This window comes from Vicia villosa, linkage group LG6 (assembly GCF_029867415.1).
Source record: "Vicia villosa cultivar HV-30 ecotype Madison, WI linkage group LG6, Vvil1.0, whole genome shotgun sequence".
Lineage (NCBI taxonomy): Eukaryota > Viridiplantae > Streptophyta > Magnoliopsida > Fabales > Fabaceae > Vicia > Vicia villosa.
Window position 1 is genome coordinate 160,279,760 of NC_081185.1, and position 18,653 is coordinate 160,298,412.

Genomic DNA, 18,653 nt, shown 5'->3' on the forward strand with positions numbered 1-18,653 from the left:
AAAACACCCTAAAACAAACAGAAAAACAGTTGGGCTTCAGTGTAACCGGTTACGGCAAACAGCGTAACCGGTTACGCAAACGCAACATCTACAGTAAATCTGTTTCACGGGTTCGTAACCGGTTACGGTAACAGGCGTAACCGGTTACGCCAACTGAAGTGCTAAAAACAGCAGTTTCAACATCTCGAAGAAACAAAACAATCCATAGTGAATCAATGACAAATCGTGAAGACGAAACCATGAAACAACCACTAAAGCACAAGCTGAAGCAATTGAGGGCTCGCAAAAGAATAATCATCGAACAAAGACCAAGAAATTTCAAGAGTGATCGAGTAGGGGTATCATTGAACAAAGTTAGTGTGAATTAGATTTGCATAGGTTTAATCAAACGTGCTGATACCATGTCAAAAATTTATGATTTTACGATTTCTTTGTTCACTTCTCCACTATATATAATATATCATCCTTAATAGACATTTACAACTCATAGTTACAAATATCGTAGTATCTCATCTTACTAGTCTAAATTAAAGAAATTAGTCTCGTTAAGTCAGTTCAGTTGATAGTTGTGCAGAGACATCAGATGCAGGGACGCAAGTTTGAACTCGCGACATCTCAATTATTCACCTCTAAAGGATGAATTTTGGACTACTTGACCAAAAAAAATTAGAAAAAGTAAATATATATAGAATTAAAAGTTTTACCAACATTTAATAAAAAACAATTATCATCTGATTAACCCCTGATACTCTTCGTGACATTCATTGTAACACTATCTCTTATCATTGAAACAGAGAAAGAAAAAAACATAAACATAAGCCATGAACAAATGAGCCGTTAAAAAGCAAAACAAAAATGGCTTGCATAAAATCCATATTGTAAATTGCAGACACAAACAACGTTCAGAATATACAATCTAGACATAATCAATAAGAAAAGAACGCAAACAAAAAATAAAACTTGCCTCTTGCATATGACTTCAAAATTTGCAAAGGAGATTTTGAAGGTGATTTTAATTGAAAACCAAATATTGTCAAGTGTTTTAAGAGTTTGAGGTTTTCAAAATCTACTTTTTCTTTACTAATAAATAAAACTAGTATAAACTTTATTAAATGAAAATAAAAAATACTCCAAGACAGCTTTTGCACGGTTCGATTTAAGAGTAAAAGTCAAATAATTTGAACTAATATAAACAGTTTGGTAAAACCGTGTCAAACTTTTTTTGACTAGTCCTGATGGTAGTTGACAATTTAGATGGTAACATGGAGAAAAATATGACAAGTTCTATTGTTACGTGCATCTTGATCATAGCAAGACAGAATTAAAGTGGGGCATAAGAAAATGAAAGGAGCATGACTCATCAAATACAAGATATAATATAAATTTATATCATGTCTTTATTTTGTCCCATCATTATGCAACTCTCTTATCCTATATCATTCATTATATGCAACTCTTATCCTATCTATTTTTTATTGAATTGTGTAATAAATATCTTTTCAGTACATTTTCTCACCAAAGGATACAGAGAGGATACAGAGAATAACATCTAGTTTTATTTGATACAGAAGTCAGAACCAATGAGTTATGCATGTATTTAAGAGGAAGCTTTCATTGGCATGCACTTTTTCCCATACTCATAAATCAAAACCAAATAGCTTATTCTTATTTCCACTAAGAGGAGAATTTTTGGGAGAGCAAAGCTTCAAGTGATGAACTATCAGTCACAGGGGCACTACATGTGAAGTTTTGACATACAAGAGCTACAACCTTGCCAACTGCAGAGTTATTCTTTGCCATTAGAGCAATATTGCTGTTATTTACTTCCCAAAATTCCATATCTTCTTTGTAGTTGGGATCTATATGAATAACCTACAATTGACATCAGCGCGCAAATGTTATTGATGACAACCAGAAAGAAATATGGGGACATCGAGTTTGTAAAGAGTGATTTTGCTTACTGTTCTGTTGGGATCGTATAATGTGTGAGCCGCAGCGAGCATGTTTTCAAATTCCTCGGAAGTCTTTTCGCCTACCACCACCACTTGCTTCCGGGAAGGCACGCGCAGCATGTCTGTTGCACAACACATTAAAGGCACTGCCATGGCCATATCTTTCAATCTTTTCTCAAAAACTGCCTGCAATACCGTATGAAGGGAATCCCAGTGAGTTGCAACTGATAGATAATATATGCATTTCCAGTTTCCCAGTAATAATCCTATCCCACCAGTGTCAGTGCATAAACAAGAAACGATTTTTTAGGAGGAAAGAGTTTACATACCAATAGGTGTTCTGCGTTTCGCTTATAGTAATCTGCCTTACTTCCAGAAACCACGGAAGCCAACCTTATAAGATTTATTGCGGAGACAGAGTTCCCTGACGGTTCTGCCCCGTCGTGGTCTTCCTTCACACGGAGAAGAACTGAAGAATCTTCTCCTGTATTGTTGAAATATCCGCCTCCATCCTTATCAAGAAACAAAGAATCCTGCAAGCAACTCATCTCATTAGCACTGTGAAGGACTGGCAGGAAAAATAAATGAAATATCCATCAAGTCTGGACATCAATCTCTACCTGGGTTTCCTGTAATTCAATGGCCCATAAAAGCCAGTTGATTCCACCCCCAAATTCATAGAGATCCAGCAACCCAGAAATCAGAAAAGCATAATCATCCAAGAAACCAGGAGCTTTAGATGGAGAGTTTCTGAAACTGTGTTGTAGTCTGTTAGTCTCTGCATTGTAAAGTTGATTCCTAATGAAGGATGCTGCTTTATCTGCTATTCTCAAGTACTCCTTTGGCTGGAATATGGACAAACAAAAGGAGGAGAAAAAATAAATACATAATCAATGACTTAACAGAAAAGAGTTTATTTAAGTGCTTCCCTAACAGCTTCACCCACAATTTTTTCATACTTTCAAGTGACTATTCACATAAAGAAAGCCAGAAACTACATATTGTGCAAAGCAAGAATTATGATTACCACTATAAAATTGTACACTTATGGCGAAATTAGTTAACAAACATCTTCTGGAAGCAACATAATAAGAGGATCGTCTCCCATATTATAGGCATTAAGCTGAAATAAAATATCTAAGGTTTTCTACCTACACCACTACATTAATCGAGGAAAAAAACTTACTTCAGTGCCAACAACAGGAAAGTTGAATTTGATCCCTTCAGCTTCACCCTTTAGAATCTTAGAAGCCCTAGCAAAAGATGAGATTGCCAGTCCATTCCAAGATACAATAACCTAGAAGCATAGGATATATTATCTTGAGAGTTGCGAGCATAGATAAAAAGTTTAGGATTTGGCTCCTCTGAAGCGAAAAGAGTAAAATGGGAAAATCAATGGTTGATATTTCGACATACCCTATCTATGCATGTAAATACAATATTAACCATTGATTTGTTCAACAAAAATTATGTTAATCACTTAACACTCTAAAGTGAGTTGCTCGCTTTAGAGTAGATTAAAAAGTTCAAACCTAAATCATTATAAGTGGATCCTAAATAAATAGAATGCTCAAGGGAAATACCTTATACCTTATCATCCAAATGTGGCTTGGGGCGCTTCAATCTTACTTCAAACAACTTACGCCTGCATTCTCCAAGAATTTCTTGATATGTGTCAACTGACATACCATATTTTGAGGCAATTTCTGAAGGATCCTTTCTCTCAATCAGGACATTCTTTCCCTTGAATTCATGGTGAGGATCACTCATTTCAGATAGGTCACAGTTACCCGCCTTTTTTATGTAATAGTGTTCCTCAAAAAGAGCAGCATGCTCTCCAAGTAAGTCTTCAACCTAAACAAATCAAACCAGTAGTTCAGTACCAGGTTAAGATAATATACTTAATTATTTACCCTTTTAAAGAATTAAGCAATTTTTCATTCAAAAAGAAAAGAAAAACCAGCAAATTGGCATACATAAAAGACTTTAGATTTTAGATTATTCCGTGATAAATTTATGGCATAATTGCAAAATATACTTTTAAAAGGCTTTTATGTTTATGTCAGACACTGAAAAAGAGTTAAATTAAATAAACAAGATGATGTCAATCTTAAAAAAGACTTAAATCAAATAAGCAAGATAATATCAATCTTACATTATTCAATTTAACCTACTCTATTTCAACCCTTATTTTTTTCATCATGCTTTGACCCTTATTTATCATTGTCCTGAGTTGGCCTATTTGTGCTTTAACGCACATAGAGATAAGTCGGATACCAAACCTTTAAACATGCTAACAGGCCAGGCCGAAAAATTAACTTAGGTGAGCCGTAGACTGGGATAGATGGCCAGACCTGTTTTTAGGCCTACTATTAACAGTGAATAATTAATAAACAAGAGTTGAAAAACAGTTATTATTTTCTGTGAGAGAACAAATTGATTTATATTCAATTGACTGCCACATCAGTGGACCATTGGACCATTCCAACAACTTCAAGACCATGTTATTACTTATTGTATTTTATTTCATCCCTGAGCACTGTAGGATTTTGAACCCAATTGAAAGATAATTTTTTGTAATGAACCAAATGAATCAATTTCTTTTCAAGGACCTATAATGCAATTCGCCATAAGAAATATATTACAGAAAAGACGATAAAATTTGAATGACAGACCTCTTCGCTGGTCCATATGTAGAAGGATCCTTCCTTTTTACGTGTAGCTCCTTCGGTCTCTGCACTGTCAGCATCCTCTGCTGAAAATATTTCACCTTCTGGACCAATCATGTCTCTCCTCAAATAGTCCAGGATATCCCGTGATATAGATGAATAGAAGGTATCTTTTGTGATAGAAAAAGCATCTAAATAAGCATTAGCAAGCTGCCCTTGATCATAAAGCATCTTCTCAAAATGTGGAACTGCAAAGATATGAGAGATCAACGGTTAAATTATCCCAACAACATTTCAGAATAAAGAGCATTATAGTAGTAGAGCGCGTCCTGATTAACATGGCAAAATCAAAATGCTCAGGAATTTGCATATGTATAATATCTATTATAGCTCATAGACATATCAGATACAACTGACTGGTAGTCCAAGAAAAAATTACCATGCCAGCATTCATCCACGCTATATCTGTGAAACCCCCCTCCAACATGATCGTGGACGCCTCCTTTTGCCATGCATTGTAATGTAAAGAAAACCATTTTCTGACTTTCCTTAGCTCTATCTAACTTTCCCGTATCCTCCAACTTTTTCGAGTTGTAAGACATCAAGTTGATCTCAACCGGTCTTGGAAATTTTGGAGCAGATCCAAAACCACCGAACTCTGAATCATAGTTCTCAGAGAGCTTAAAGAAAATATGAAAGCCTTATGAGTTACGAACACTAGTATCTATCAGCCTTAAATTAAATAAACTTTTGTAAGTGAGAAAACAAGATTGTCGTGTTTATGACCATTCCTCACTTTCCCATGTTCCTTATGTGGAGAAAAGAGAAAACACAAACCATTTTTCCCTTTTTCTTATATCCCCTTTTGTGTCTAAGAAAGGGAGAGGGGCTTGCTAACAAATTTGAAATTGATATAGAAAACAAAAGCAGATGCACAAAGCCTTACTTGCTCTGAGCATAGACGTAATGCCTCGTCAGAAACACCATCAGGCAATTTACCAGAATCTGAACTAGTAGACAATGCCTCAGAAAGCTGTTCAATTGCAAATGTTCCACTCTTAACTAGCATATCCCTCTTACTTTCCCAAGCATCTTTTACCTTTCTAGAGAGAAGAGGAACAATACAAATAGTATACAAGATCTCCAAGAGTCAGAATAATGATTTAAAGCATTGATCCTAAGTTTAAGTATGTTGATGATTTAAGCTGACATGTGCAATAACCCTAACCTGAGTATAGTCTTAAATCCAGGTCGGCCATATTTATCTTCAGGGGGAAAGTAAGTTCCACCCATTAAAGGCTTCAGGTCAGGTGAAAGAAACACAGTCAGGGGCCAACCTCCTCCGCCATACAAAGCCTGCACATACGTCATGTATACCTTATCAACATCCGGCCGCTCCTCACGATCCACCTACGGCATTAGCACAAGACAAAGTTAAGCAACTGGTAAAACTAAAGATGATCGTTAATGTAAGAAAGAGCTCAAAGCAAGAGAAAACATAAAATCACCAAATTACCTTAATGCTAACAAACCCATCATTCAACAATTTCGCAATCCCCTCATCCTCAAAAGACTCAACCTCCATAACATGACACCTTAATCAAATTTCCCAAATTGTCATTCTCAAAACAAACTCCTCAAAATATTGACATCAAAAGTATCAGATTATAAGCCACACATACCAATGACAAGTGCTGTACCCAACTTCAAATCAAAATAGCCATTAAAACCACATCACCACATGTAAACCAGAGGTTAATTAATTCCACAATCAAATTTTCCTCAAAAAAATAAAGGATTAAACTTGCATTTAATTAATCTCAATGAAATTCACAATTTTTCAAGTATAGTTGTTCAATTTTCATTCCTAGGTACTAAATTAGGAAACTTTAACATTCAAAAACAAAAGGTATGGAGTATGGAATTACTTGATAAGAAGATAGGTGCATCTCGACGGCGAGCCTCGGCGAAAGCATCTTCTCCCCATGGATACCAATCAACCTGGAATGGAAGGAATGAATGAATCAGTGAGAATTAAGTGGAATTGAAAAATTGAAGAATTGAAAATAGGGAAACTTACAGGGTTATGAGCGTGTTGAAGAAGGTAGGGGCTTTGTTCGGAAGCAAGACGATTGGTGAAGTTGTGTTGGTTGGAGTGAGATGATGACATGGATAGGACCTTGGAGAGTGCGATGCGTGAGAGTGGGAGAGGGAATCGAGAGATTGGTTTGGTGAAGAGGAAGTGTTGGTTGTGATGGAAGAAGCGGTTGAGAACGGTGATGGAGGTTTGATGAAACATAGAATTGAAGTGTGTTTGTGTTATGGTGGATTTATTAGTAGTAGTAGTTATCTCAGTTGTTAGTCTTGGTTTCTGTTTTTGGTGAGTTGCCTGCCATGTACACTAGTTCTCTTTTGCCATGTATACTAGTTCTCTTCTCAACACTTGGGATGGTTGCTTTCATGACAAGTGGCTCTTGTTTGTCCTTGTCTATATAATCTATACAGTACTCCCTCCGTTTTTTATTATAAGTCGTTTTAGACTTTTCACACAGATTAAGAAAAATAATAATTGTTGTATGAAAATGAGAAATTATGAAGGTTTTTACAAAATTATCCTTTATTAATGACATGAGGAAGATAAATTTATATAATTGAAATGAGAGAGAATAATAAATATTTAAGGATATAATAGAAAAAATAACATTAATTATTTATTGGAATTGTAAAGCGACTTATATTAAAATACAAAATATATTTCCAAAACGATTTATAATATCCAATATTATAAAAATTTGAGATCAATTCATTCCATTTTTCCCTTTTTGGAGGATAAAATTACATATTTAAATTATGTGTCAGTATAAATTAGTAAAAAGAAAAAAATAATATTAAAGTTGTTATCAACAAAACATAGAGAAGGAAAAAATCATTTGGCTTAGGGTTTTAATAGGATGAAAAAAAACTAAAAAATAAAAGATATATATATATATATATATATATATATATATATATATATATATATTCTCTCAAACTCAAGATGTATTAGTACGAAGCATCGAAAGTTTGTCAATAAAAAAACGAAAAACGTTAAATGGAATGTGTCTTCGTAAACAAATCAATAATTTGTAAAGCGGTGGAGACAAATGATAAAGTAATTGTCTCTTGTTGAAGATGATGATGAGTGAAGTGACAATTAATCTTTATGTGTTTAATACGTTCATGAAAGATCGAGTTGTGGGCTATTTGAGTGGCCCTCTTGTTATCAATACATGAAAGTCGATTCAGAAAGAATGACACACATATCAGAAAGTAACCAACACAACCAAATTAATCCAGTAGTGGTGAATGCCATAGCATGATACTCAACTTCTGTAGATGAACGAGAGACACTATCTTGTTTCTTACTCTTCCTAGAAATAAGAGAGTCTCCAAGAAAGATACAAAACCTTGTGGTAGACTTACGATATGTGGGGTCGCAACCCAATTAGCATCAGAATAAGCATGTAGTTCCAATGAGGACGAAAAAGGAAAGAGAAGGCTCTGAAATTGGGTTCCCCGAAGATAACGACATATGTGAAGAACAACTGCCCAATGAAATGTAGTAGGAGAGACATCAAAACTGACTAACAACATGAACAACATAAGCAATATCTGGTCTAGTAATCGTAAGGTACATCAAGCTGCCAACCAAAGTACGATATAATGTGGGATATGGCAAAGGAACACCAACAGATGAAGCATTTTTCACGTTTAACTCAAGAGGGTTGTCTACTACTCTATTATCAGTGAAGTGACACTATTCAAGAATGTTGGCAATATCTTGGATTGAGAGAGAAGACAACCTCTAGGAGAGTAGTCAACTTCAATATCTAAAAAGAGTGCCTAAGTCCTTCATCTTAAACTGTTTGACTAAGTGTAATTTTAAATCATTAATTTCATTTGTATCTTCACCTGTAATAATCATATCATCAACATATAATGAAAGTAAAATACGACCATGATAAGTGGTCTTGACAAGCAAAGCAGAATCATGATCACTAGAACGAAAGCCAATAGATGTAACCACAGTGGTAAACTTCTCAAACCAAGCTCGTGGAGCTTGTTTCAAACCATATAGTGTTTTCTTCAACGTACACATTTCCCCTTGATTGTGAGAAACATCTTGTGGGGGTACCATATAAACTTCTTCTTGAAGATCACCATTTAGAATATTTTTAACATCCATTTGGGAAATATCTCATTGACGAACAGATGCAACTGCAATAAGAGTCTGAATAGTAGTTGTAACACCCTTATAAACCCACAAATATTTCGCATGATTTTACGAAATAATTCACATAAAATAACCACACAAGGGTGTCACACTTCATAGAAAACATCATAATAACAATCCTGCTCCATAACACGGGTTACATCAATTAAAACCAGTGTTTTAAAAACCGGACTGGACTGGCCGGTTGGACCGGTCGAACCGGGAACCGGCCAGGTAACCGGTCTAGTTCAATAGTTGGATCGGGAATGTCATTGAACCGGTGTGAACCGGTCAAAACCGCTAAAACCGGGAAAACCGGCGGTTTTTGTGAACCGGCGGTTTAAATGCATTTTTAATTTTTTTAATTTTAAAAAATTAAAAAAACATCGTTTTGACTATTTTAATTAAAAATTAAAATAAAAAATAAAATAAAATAATAAAAAAATTATGCAGATGCGGTTGATTTTGTTATGAAGAAGGAGATCCCAACATTGAAACAATTTTTCTTTTATTGAAATTAAATTTAGTAGATAATGAAATTATTTTGTTATAAATTATTCAATTAGATTATATTGCGATTAAGCTTTTGTTTGCAATTATATTTTATAATTATGTACTATTTTATTGCGTGTGATACCTATGTGTAAAATTTGAATTTAAATTATGAACTTGTGAATTTTTATATAATATGATATTTTCAAAAAATTTAAGTGCTAGTTATATTTTGTAGAGACTGAATCATCCGGTTCGACAGATTTTATACCTATATAATTTTGTTATAACGACCGGTCTATTCAACCGAGTTATCTGGTTTAACCCGGTTTAGTCATGCGGTTCGGCCAGTGACCTAGTGGTTCGACCAATAAATCAGTGACCCAGTACCCTCACCGGTTTGATGTCCGGTCCGATTTTTAAAACACTGATTAAAACAGCTCATCATATCTCGACAAAACATTTAAGTCATCGCAACAGATTCATCGTCATAAATAAACTCATTCATAAAACAAAACTTGTAGCATCATAGTCTCAACAAAATTTGGAATTCAAATCGGTTTAACAATCAAAATCATCATAATTTTATGTCAATATCAAAAGAGCATAATCATTCGTCAAACATAGTGTTCCCAACCCGATGTTACGTATAAGAGCAAGACACCACTAATTAACAAAGCTAATAAAATGATATGAAGCTATCTTCAACACTTCTACAACTATTCTTGGTCACCTGCGCATTACCCACATGAAGGCAACATTCAAACAGAAAGAGTGAGTAATCACAATTCATTATAAAAGATATAAGAAAAAGATTAGTAGTTACAGCAACATCATCATATAACAACACATATCATTCATCTACTTGTCATACTCGTTGATACATCATAATAACACATAGATACCTTTCATCATCAAAACATCATCTAATCACATGGTTCACAATTATCATCACATCACAAATCACCAACAAAATTATGCAATGTCACATAAGATGCTAATGTACAAATCTGATTCAATGCATGTGGTACCTGGAAATGGGTTAACATTGTAAATTTTCAGTTTTAATCTTTGTTTGCCTCTGATTTTTGGGAATGTTGATGTTGTAGTCATTGATGTTAATGGTGTTGTTGTTAATGCCATTATGAGGATGAAAAGTTAGAGAATCCTATTCCCATTATGAGCCATGGTGTCTGATGCTTGAGATTCTGAATTTGTTGTAGAAGTAGAAGACTCCTCTTGGTGTTCTCTAAGCTTAGTTATTTTCTTTACTTTATTTTAGTGTTATTTATATAATGTTCTGATACCTCATTATTCAATGTACTCAATATTAATTCTTTTGGTGTTAATCCAGAATTTGACCAAGTTTAGCAAAACAATTGTTATACCCAAAATTTGCAAAAAATTCTTGCCAATGTAGTCCTCGATTGAACCTGTGTGGTTGGTAACTTGGCATTCATTTTCTTAAAAACCAAGGTCACAAACTGTAGCTTGAATTCTACCGGACATAAGTCCAAGTTTTGTAACTTTGAATCAGTTTAGATTCTCAGAGTCATTAAGTTGATCCAAATCAATGAAAACTCAGGAGGAAGGAGGAAGAATCGAACCCGCAGATCAATACCACACAATATCATTACCATGCACTAAGCACAAAATGCATGTTAATTACAGCACAAACAGTTTTTTACCAACGGAGTATTATCCAAGTGTTACACGTAAAACTAGCCCATATCTACTCATCGACTATCAATCAACTCGGTATGTGTCAAGCTTTCATTGATGGGACATATTCGCAAGAACAATATATTTGACAGATCTTTCCCTAATGGGAAATTATCACAAGAGTTCTTCTAGCAGAAGCACCAATATATATGGGCAAAATCAACTGCACTTCATTTAGTAGAAGCACCCATAGACTCAACAAGTTCTTCCATAAGCTCCTTTTGTTCCTGTGAAACACAAGACTGCAGAAAGAACAAAAAATTAATAATGCATAGCCATGATAAATCACACTTTTATTTATTCATATGAAACTAAATTAATGGCAAAGCCAGACAGTACTCGTAGTATATCCCTTCAGTAAGACCCTGGGGTGTACAAAAAATCTGGTTGTGAGGTCTAAATTCATAACTAAATTCAAATTCAAATCCGTTTTAAATATTCGGATATAATTAAATGATTATTAACCGGTTTAGTTATTAATAGTTGGTTATCCATTCATATAATCCGAATATAATTAAATGGTTACTAACCGGTTAAATTATTTTTGGATTCGGTTATAATCCGGTTATTATCCAAAATCCAAAATTAATCTAAATATTTTAATTCAATTATATATTTTATAATTTTCAAAATAAAAAATATTTTTAAAACAGGATTTTTTTAAAACACCGGTTATATAATCATAACCAAATTTATAACCTTTTTTTTTTATACAATGGAGGGCCTAAGCCCAAAACAAAAACAATTACAAAGGATCAACAAAGAGACTGCTAATCCCTAACCAGTTTTGATTGAAATATGGTTATGGTTATAAATCCAAACCATTTAAATGGTTTGAAAATGATTATGATTTGATTTCTAAAAACAACCAACCATGCACAACCCTAACCTTGGATTTGAAGCAAGATAATTGAGTAATAGTTGTGCTAGCCAAACAAGGCCTTACGTTGTAACAACTAACTGTGCTGAGTCAGCACAGTCCTAGTCTGGGTATAAACAACTATTCAGTTCAATATTGTAACTAACTTTCATTTTGATAAAATACAGAACCGAGAATGCATACTATTTTCCCTCTCGCTTCATCTATTACAAAACCCTCTCAATTCATCACATAAAAACCACCACAAAACCTAAATAATCCACCACAAAAAAACTGCCCAGGTCAGTTGCATGGTTCCACATATATTAGTATATACCATTTCCTAAGCATATACTGCATGGAGTCTGACAATGGTAAACGAGAAAGAAGAGCAAGTTCTTGCAGTGGGAGGTGTGCTAGAGAATATACCTGAACAGCATCCTCTATGTCACCAGCTAGAAAAGAGGTGAGCTCAAAGTTCCTCTTCAATCTATGGTCAGTAACCCTGTTCTCCTATAAGATTAAGTGTCAAAATTTATCAATAAGATCATAATTTCATCATGAAAAAATGGAACTTCAATAAATTTCTCAGTTATGCTGACGGGAACAAATAACAGAATACTGGACTTGTTCACTTCACTCGATGAATGTGGTTTTCAGAGATTCAAAAAATAATTTAAGGTGCATGTTTCTTTTGTATCTTCTTACTTTTGTTTCTAATGATATCAATGGCATTTCCCACATTATAATTTATAAAGGGAAAATTTGTTATTTGTTATGAATTTGATTATGAAGTTTTGACACTATACATTTTGGATCAGGAATGGAAACACTAACAAGTGAGATTGTGCAACAACCAAACCAAGAAAAAATATGGACCGCAACATTAAGTACCTTAAAATTGTATGTCCGAATTTTTTCGGAACGTGCTCCTGTACCAACCTGTAAATAAAAGATGCTGCAAATCATCAAGGCATCAACAAGCAATGGAATCGAGTGTACTCTAGCAAAATACACAAGAGGGATCATACTTGTGATTTTCTTTGATTTCGTATTGTCTCTTGCTGCTCCCTTGATTTTATCTCATATCTGTAAAACTATCCAATATCAAATCTAAATGCAACATATTAAGACAGATAAAGAAAATACTCGGAAACAGTACTAAATGTGCTCATGACGTATGGTCAGCTTTTTGTTTTGTGATATTTATGTCTTTCAGTTCCTCATGTGTAATGAAACTCAAGAAACTATAGCCATATTCATCCTGCGAACATGTTTTTAAGAGAGAAAAGTGTAGGAAAAAAAAGGTTGAAAAACCTAAATAGCAATGGCAATGTTGATGCTTACAGTTTGGCTCGCAGTAACTGAAAAGCAAGATTCTTGTTTTGAATCTGAGTCCTTTGTTCAGTACAAAAGATACGGATTCCCGTTGGTTTATGAACAAGATCAATTGCTGTTTCAACCTTATTAACATTCTGGCCTGCAAGATATGACTGTATCAGAATTCCTAGAGGAAAGGAATTTGTATCTAGCTCTGGAAAATTTAAAGATTGATTACTTGATTGAAAGAGTTTCATGTTCATATATCTATACATACCTCCTGCACCCCCAGAACGTGCCGTTGTCAGTTCAATATCTTTTGGGTCAATTACGATTTCAACTTCATCAACCTAAATAAAGATTTCAAATTTATAGATTTAGATGTGCTCCAAAATCTTGAAAGGAGAAAGGGAGGCAACGACTCATGTATCAGTAGGCTAAATGCTACGCTCATTATAGAAAATACGAATTTAAGAAACATTTAAATAAAACATGGTCTTTAATCACAAATTGATATAGGCTTTCCACGAGACTAGACACCATATTGAGACGACCTTATATCTATACCCACTCCAAAAACTTAGACCTACGCTAGCTACTTTTATGATTTAGATAGATCTTTATGCAAAAACAGTAACTTTAGGAATAAAATACCAAATTAACAATTTTTCAAATGCTAAGGCAGTAAGACTTCATAAATGCTTTCAAACCTATATGTCGGAGTCATCAATAATGTATTGCTAAAACCTGAAACATGCACTCTACCTCTGGCATGATGGCCACTGTTGCAGTAGAAGTATGTATGCGGCCCTGTGTTTCTGTTAGAGGAACGCGTTGAACTCGATGGACACCAGATTCGTATTTTAATTTACTATAGACACGATTTCCTTTTATCTCCATCACGTAAGTTTTGTATCCCCCTTTTTCTGCCTAAAAGATGACAAAAAAAAAACAAATTATACAATTTACAAAAGCCATTGTAAGTTTAAAACTATATTGAGTTTTCATGAAGAATACCTCAGAGCATGAAATGGCAGAATGCTTCCAAGAATTCCTTTCACTAAATTTTTCATACATTCGGACCTGGTTCAACATCAAAACAGCATAATTTTTCATAAAAATATGACTATAATTTAACATTGCACTAATGTTGCATTGATTAAAACATTTATTTTAAACTAGGACAATCAAAATGGCTAGAATGGAAAGACAGAAAATAAATCACGGAGACAGTCAAACGATTCAGATATGGTACAATAACATAATTTGTTTGTGTGTGTGCAGTGTACCATTGTTCTTCATACACACTCACTGGTTAGAAAGGACAAATAAAAGCATGTACCTACAAGATCACCAGCCCATATTCCAGCCTCATCACCACCAGTACCTGCTCTTACTGCAAAGCAAATGGTGATAAAATACTCCATAAGTTGAAAATTTTAATAACAGAAATGGAAATAATGATAATAATATTGATATGCTAAGCTCAGATATCCAGAATGTAACTACAGTGTGGTGTAGGAGACAAGGAGAAGCAGCGGATCCATAAATCGCACCACTCCTTGTGATGTATAAGTCAAATCGATGAGTATCCACTACAATCATAGTAAAAGTGTAAAACTAAAAAACAGTGGCACTAGTGTTTGAAAATCAGCTTTATGTTCTCTAGCATAAGTCTCAGTGATACAACATTAAATTAAGCCATGAAGTAAAACTAAATCATTTAGTTGCAACAATGCACTGAAAAGAAGAGCAGAATCTACCTTCAAGCATAATGTTTCTTGCATCCAGAGGATCACTGGGAAGTAGTAAAACCTGCCAACATATAAGATGCAATTAGTAAGTTTCTAAAATCTGAGAAATGGAAAAGAAAAGAAAATATAGAGAATGAAAGATGGGTGATTGAAAACTCAAGATAGCTAAAGATAGAGGATGGTAAGGTCAAAAGAAAGTCAAAAGATAGGAAATTTCTGCTTGTGATGGCCAGTGAAAAAGTGACTACATATGATAAGAACGTTGAAAGAGTATCAAAATTCCTCTGCACGGTTTTGACATATAAGCTGATATCTCACATTTGGGGTTGAGGGTTGCTTAATTGATATTGATCTATACTATGCAAACAATATACAAACTTTCAGGTGAAATTAGCATATTCGTGATGACAAAACATACGAGAAAAAGATTTAACGAATGATCAGACTTAGTCTTCATAAGTTATGGTTAAACACAAGTCACAAGCAGTGAAGACAAAAACTGTAACTTACATTCCCAATTCATAAAACAATAAAATGAATAAAAACAAACCTTCAGCTTGTCCTCTAGTTCTGCGAGTTGCTTGGACAAAGATTCAATTTCGTAAGATATCATTTCCGCCATATCCTCATCATTGCCATCATCCTTTGTTAAGGCTATATCGTGTTGATTGAGAAGAAGTTGAAAACAAAATAAATAATAAATATACAGAACATGAATCATCCTTCAACTCAATGTCTGAAAAAAGGATTAAAAAATGACAGTCATTGAGCAAACCTTTTGTTTCTTCAAGCATCTTCTCACAGTCTTTAAATTTCGTATACAAGGTTACAACCTAACATCAGAATATCACATTGGACAAATTTCTCAATAATTAGTTTGGAAAAAAATAAATATTAAAAAAATGTTGTACTGGTAATAACAACTATATTTTTTTTAACCTCTCATTTAACTTCTCAATATTATCAATGCCCATAGAAAAGAGCCGTTTGTTCAAACTCTATTATGCAACGTTGCTATAGCACAACTGTGGTCACAGTTTGACAACATTTTTTACTAAGTAGTCTATCACCAAACAACTGTGATTTTTGTAAATTCAGTTACTCTATGCAGTATAAAATTACTATAGCCATAATTTAACAACACTTTTGCAAGCATAAATCTATTTTAGTTGATAGGCTATGTTTGGATTGATGAAACAGAACTGAGCGAAATAGAAACCTCACTTCATTGTTTTGGTATTTTATTAATAATGTTTCATTCCATTGCATACACCCCAAATCCGATTGAATAGAATGGATTTCATCATGTTGCATTCCACTTCATCCGTTATTTACAAATTCAAACAATAGAATCACATTATTTACCCTCCATTTCATTCCATCACATACCACGAATCTAAACATAGCCTAAGACTATGCTTGGATATTGTAAAACAAACGGAACGGAATAAAAATGTCATTCCATTGTTTGGGTATTTCATGACGGAATAAAGCATTTTTGTAATTCCGCCCAAATTGGATGTATAAAAAATGATGAATAGTGATGAAATGCATTTCATCCGGTTCCGCTTCATTTCTTCCTCTTTTTTTAAACTAATCCAAATAATGGAACATAAATATATATCATTCCATCCTGTTGTGAATTCAATGCCACGAACAAAGTATAAAATAAGGGATGAATAAAGGACAAGGAAGAAAAGGAACACAATAATTGGTTATAACCGTTATTCTTTTACTTTCTCTTAAAACAAGATTACAAGTTTACAAGAATAACAAATAACCTCTCTCACCCTAAATTAGGATTTGCAGCTTAGCAATGATGAGAGACTAGTATGCTATTTATAATAAAACCTAACATACTAACTAATGGGCTTTTTCCACAAGGCCCATTACACAAGTCAACTTAATAAACAAGCTAACTTAACAAATTAGGGTTTAAACACTAAAACCTAATTTAACATGCTAACAACCCTAGCATCTTCGACACAAGCATGTGAACAACCTTCGACTTCATGCTTAACCCTGTCGAACCAAGAAGCTACCCTTCGGCCATACTAGAGTTCGATCCAAAATCTCACACATCCCATTCTATTTCATTCCATCAATTCAAACATACCCTAACCCAATGTTTGGATTAATTTAAAAAAATGAAAGGGAGCAGATGTAGCAGTTCATCCAATTACATTACTTTTAATTTTTTTTAGCCTCCAATTTGTGCAGAATGACAAAATTCCTTATTCCATAATTAAATACTCAAATGTTTTTTTCCATTTCTTCCATTTCTAAATTCAGCCTAGTTCCATGTACATGTGAAAGAAAAAATAAATAAAAGTTAGAGTACCACGTCAAGTTCGGACACCGATTGAGCTAACTTCTGATACTCACTGGGATTATTAACAACGTCTGGATCAGCAAGCTTCACCTGAAATCATATTACATTTCAGAAATAAAAAACTCGCTACAGGAAACGAAATAATAGCAATTAGTATAGAATTAACATGTAAAAGAGCATACCGATAATTCTTTCCATGTTTTCTCAGCAGATTCAAGCTTCAATAGCAGATAAGGTTCCGCCATGCAAACGATTCTTGTAGATGGGAGAGTTGTTCTGGTGGGGAGAAACGTGACGCGTCTGTTGATGAAGTGGTGGAGGGAGCGGTGTTTTAACGGAATTGCGTCGCGGCGGGGGTTGCATGTTCGAGCGGTGAAGCTCGCCGCGAAAGTGTTCATAGTGGTGAAGTCAGACGGGGATGACTGTGTATGTTTGTGTTTGGATAAAGAAGGAGATGACGCGGAGGGATGTGAGAGAAGTTGTGAATTGCTGTTAAGAGGGGAGATAGTTTGGATTGGACTGATGTGTAACAAGAAAGATTGGGCTGGGCTCAGCTTGTACTACGTTTTTCATAATTTAAGAGAAGGAAATTTCTTTGTGCACCCATATATGATAAAAAAACATCTCTTGAAAATTTTAAAATACCATTTAGATGTGTATATCCGAACGCACATTTTTCACATTTTTAAGATATTTCAGATATGCATATCTGAAAAAATTCTTCTTCAAATATTTTTTATTTAAACGTTAAATTTAAAATGTCAGAGGTTTTTTCGGATATGCATATTCGAAAAAGCCCTTCATATACATTTTCCCACCTTCACTTTATATACATTTTTCCCACCTTCTACCACAAACCAAAACCCTCTCCAAAACCCCAGTCATTTCCAATCTATTTTTCGTCTTCAAACCAAGTTTCAAGTGGTTGATCATAGCAAAGAGAGCATAGAAAGCTACAATTTGAAGTAAAGTTTCTTCATTTCATCTCTTATTTGTCTATATTGGTGATGATTTGGATGCAGAACTTCAAAGATCGGAATGAGATGTTATCAAAATGTTGCGCTATCCTCAACTACCTGTTTATAACAATATGTAACGTTAAATTTATGTTGAACTATCTATGTAATTTTAATTATTTATGATAAATCTAGGTTTTGTTGCTTTGTTGTTATGAATTATGTCTCAGACATATTTTCGGATATGCACATAAGAAGACACATTTTTCCCAAAAAAAAGAGTGACTTTGGAGATACATATGCGAAGACAACTTCTTCCCAAAAAAAAGGGTGACTTTGGAGATG

The 18,653-nt window shown here is 34.1% G+C and overlaps 2 protein-coding genes across 3 annotated transcripts; both read right to left on the minus strand.

Annotated features, from left to right (window-relative positions):
• Window positions 1-1,365: 1,365 nt before the first annotated feature.
• LOC131610853 (uncharacterized) lies at window positions 1,366-7,025 on the minus strand. 2 transcript variants are annotated; one of them, XM_058882906.1, is made up of 14 exons: window positions 6,702-7,025; window positions 6,550-6,622; window positions 6,304-6,325; window positions 6,138-6,216; window positions 5,850-6,031; window positions 5,568-5,724; window positions 5,061-5,301; window positions 4,628-4,869; window positions 3,543-3,806; window positions 3,139-3,249; window positions 2,573-2,797; window positions 2,282-2,485; window positions 1,962-2,138; window positions 1,366-1,872 (listed from the first exon to the last, which is right to left on the minus strand). In XM_058882906.1, exons 1-14 carry the CDS (start codon window positions 6,918-6,920, stop codon window positions 1,675-1,677), a joined length of 2,394 nt encoding a protein of 797 aa, XP_058738889.1. In that variant the 5' UTR covers window positions 6,921-7,025; the 3' UTR covers window positions 1,366-1,674. The 2 variants fall into 2 exon arrangements, with proteins under 2 accessions (XP_058738889.1, XP_058738890.1); XM_058882907.1 differs by lacking the exon at window positions 6,304-6,325 and having other exon boundaries at window positions 6,702-6,841.
• A 3,950-nt stretch (window positions 7,026-10,975) lies between these two features.
• Window positions 10,976-17,851, minus strand: LOC131610854 (peptide chain release factor APG3, chloroplastic). Its single transcript, XM_058882908.1, has 14 exons — window positions 17,535-17,851; window positions 17,362-17,442; window positions 15,796-15,853; window positions 15,571-15,674; window positions 15,030-15,081; window positions 14,613-14,662; window positions 14,284-14,349; window positions 14,032-14,196; window positions 13,544-13,616; window positions 13,294-13,426; window positions 12,978-13,035; window positions 12,841-12,888; window positions 12,376-12,459; window positions 10,976-11,329 (listed from the first exon to the last, which is right to left on the minus strand). The coding sequence occupies exons 1-14, from the start codon at window positions 17,748-17,750 to the stop codon at window positions 11,258-11,260; spliced, it is 1,260 nt and encodes a 419-aa protein (XP_058738891.1). The 5' UTR covers window positions 17,751-17,851; the 3' UTR covers window positions 10,976-11,257.
• Window positions 17,852-18,653: the final 802 nt, after the last annotated feature.

What these genes read in the sequence shown, in the direction of transcription:
- LOC131610854 (XM_058882908.1), bottom strand. Translation starts at nt 17,750, where the DNA reads ATGAACACTTTCGCGGCGAGCTTCACCGCTCGAACATGCAACCCCCGC. An exon ending in CAGTTACTGCGAGCCAAACT is followed by an intron (nt 13,036 to 13,293) that starts GTAAGCATCAAC and finishes ATAGTTTTACAG; the next exon opens with ATATGAGATAAAATCAAGGG. An exon ending in ACATAGAGGATGCTGTTCAG is followed by an intron (nt 11,330 to 12,375) that starts GTATATTCTCTA and finishes TTCTTTCTGCAG; the next exon opens with TCTTGTGTTTCACAGGAACA.
- LOC131610853 (XM_058882906.1), bottom strand. Translation starts at nt 6,920, where the DNA reads ATGTTTCATCAAACCTCCATCACCGTTCTCAACCGCTTCTTCCATCAC. An exon ending in TACGTCTATGCTCAGAGCAA is followed by an intron (nt 5,302 to 5,567) that starts GTAAGGCTTTGT and finishes ATTTTCTTTAAG; the next exon opens with CTCTCTGAGAACTATGATTC. An exon ending in TTGAATTACAGGAAACCCAG is followed by an intron (nt 2,486 to 2,572) that starts GTAGAGATTGAT and finishes AGTTGCTTGCAG; the next exon opens with GATTCTTTGTTTCTTGATAA.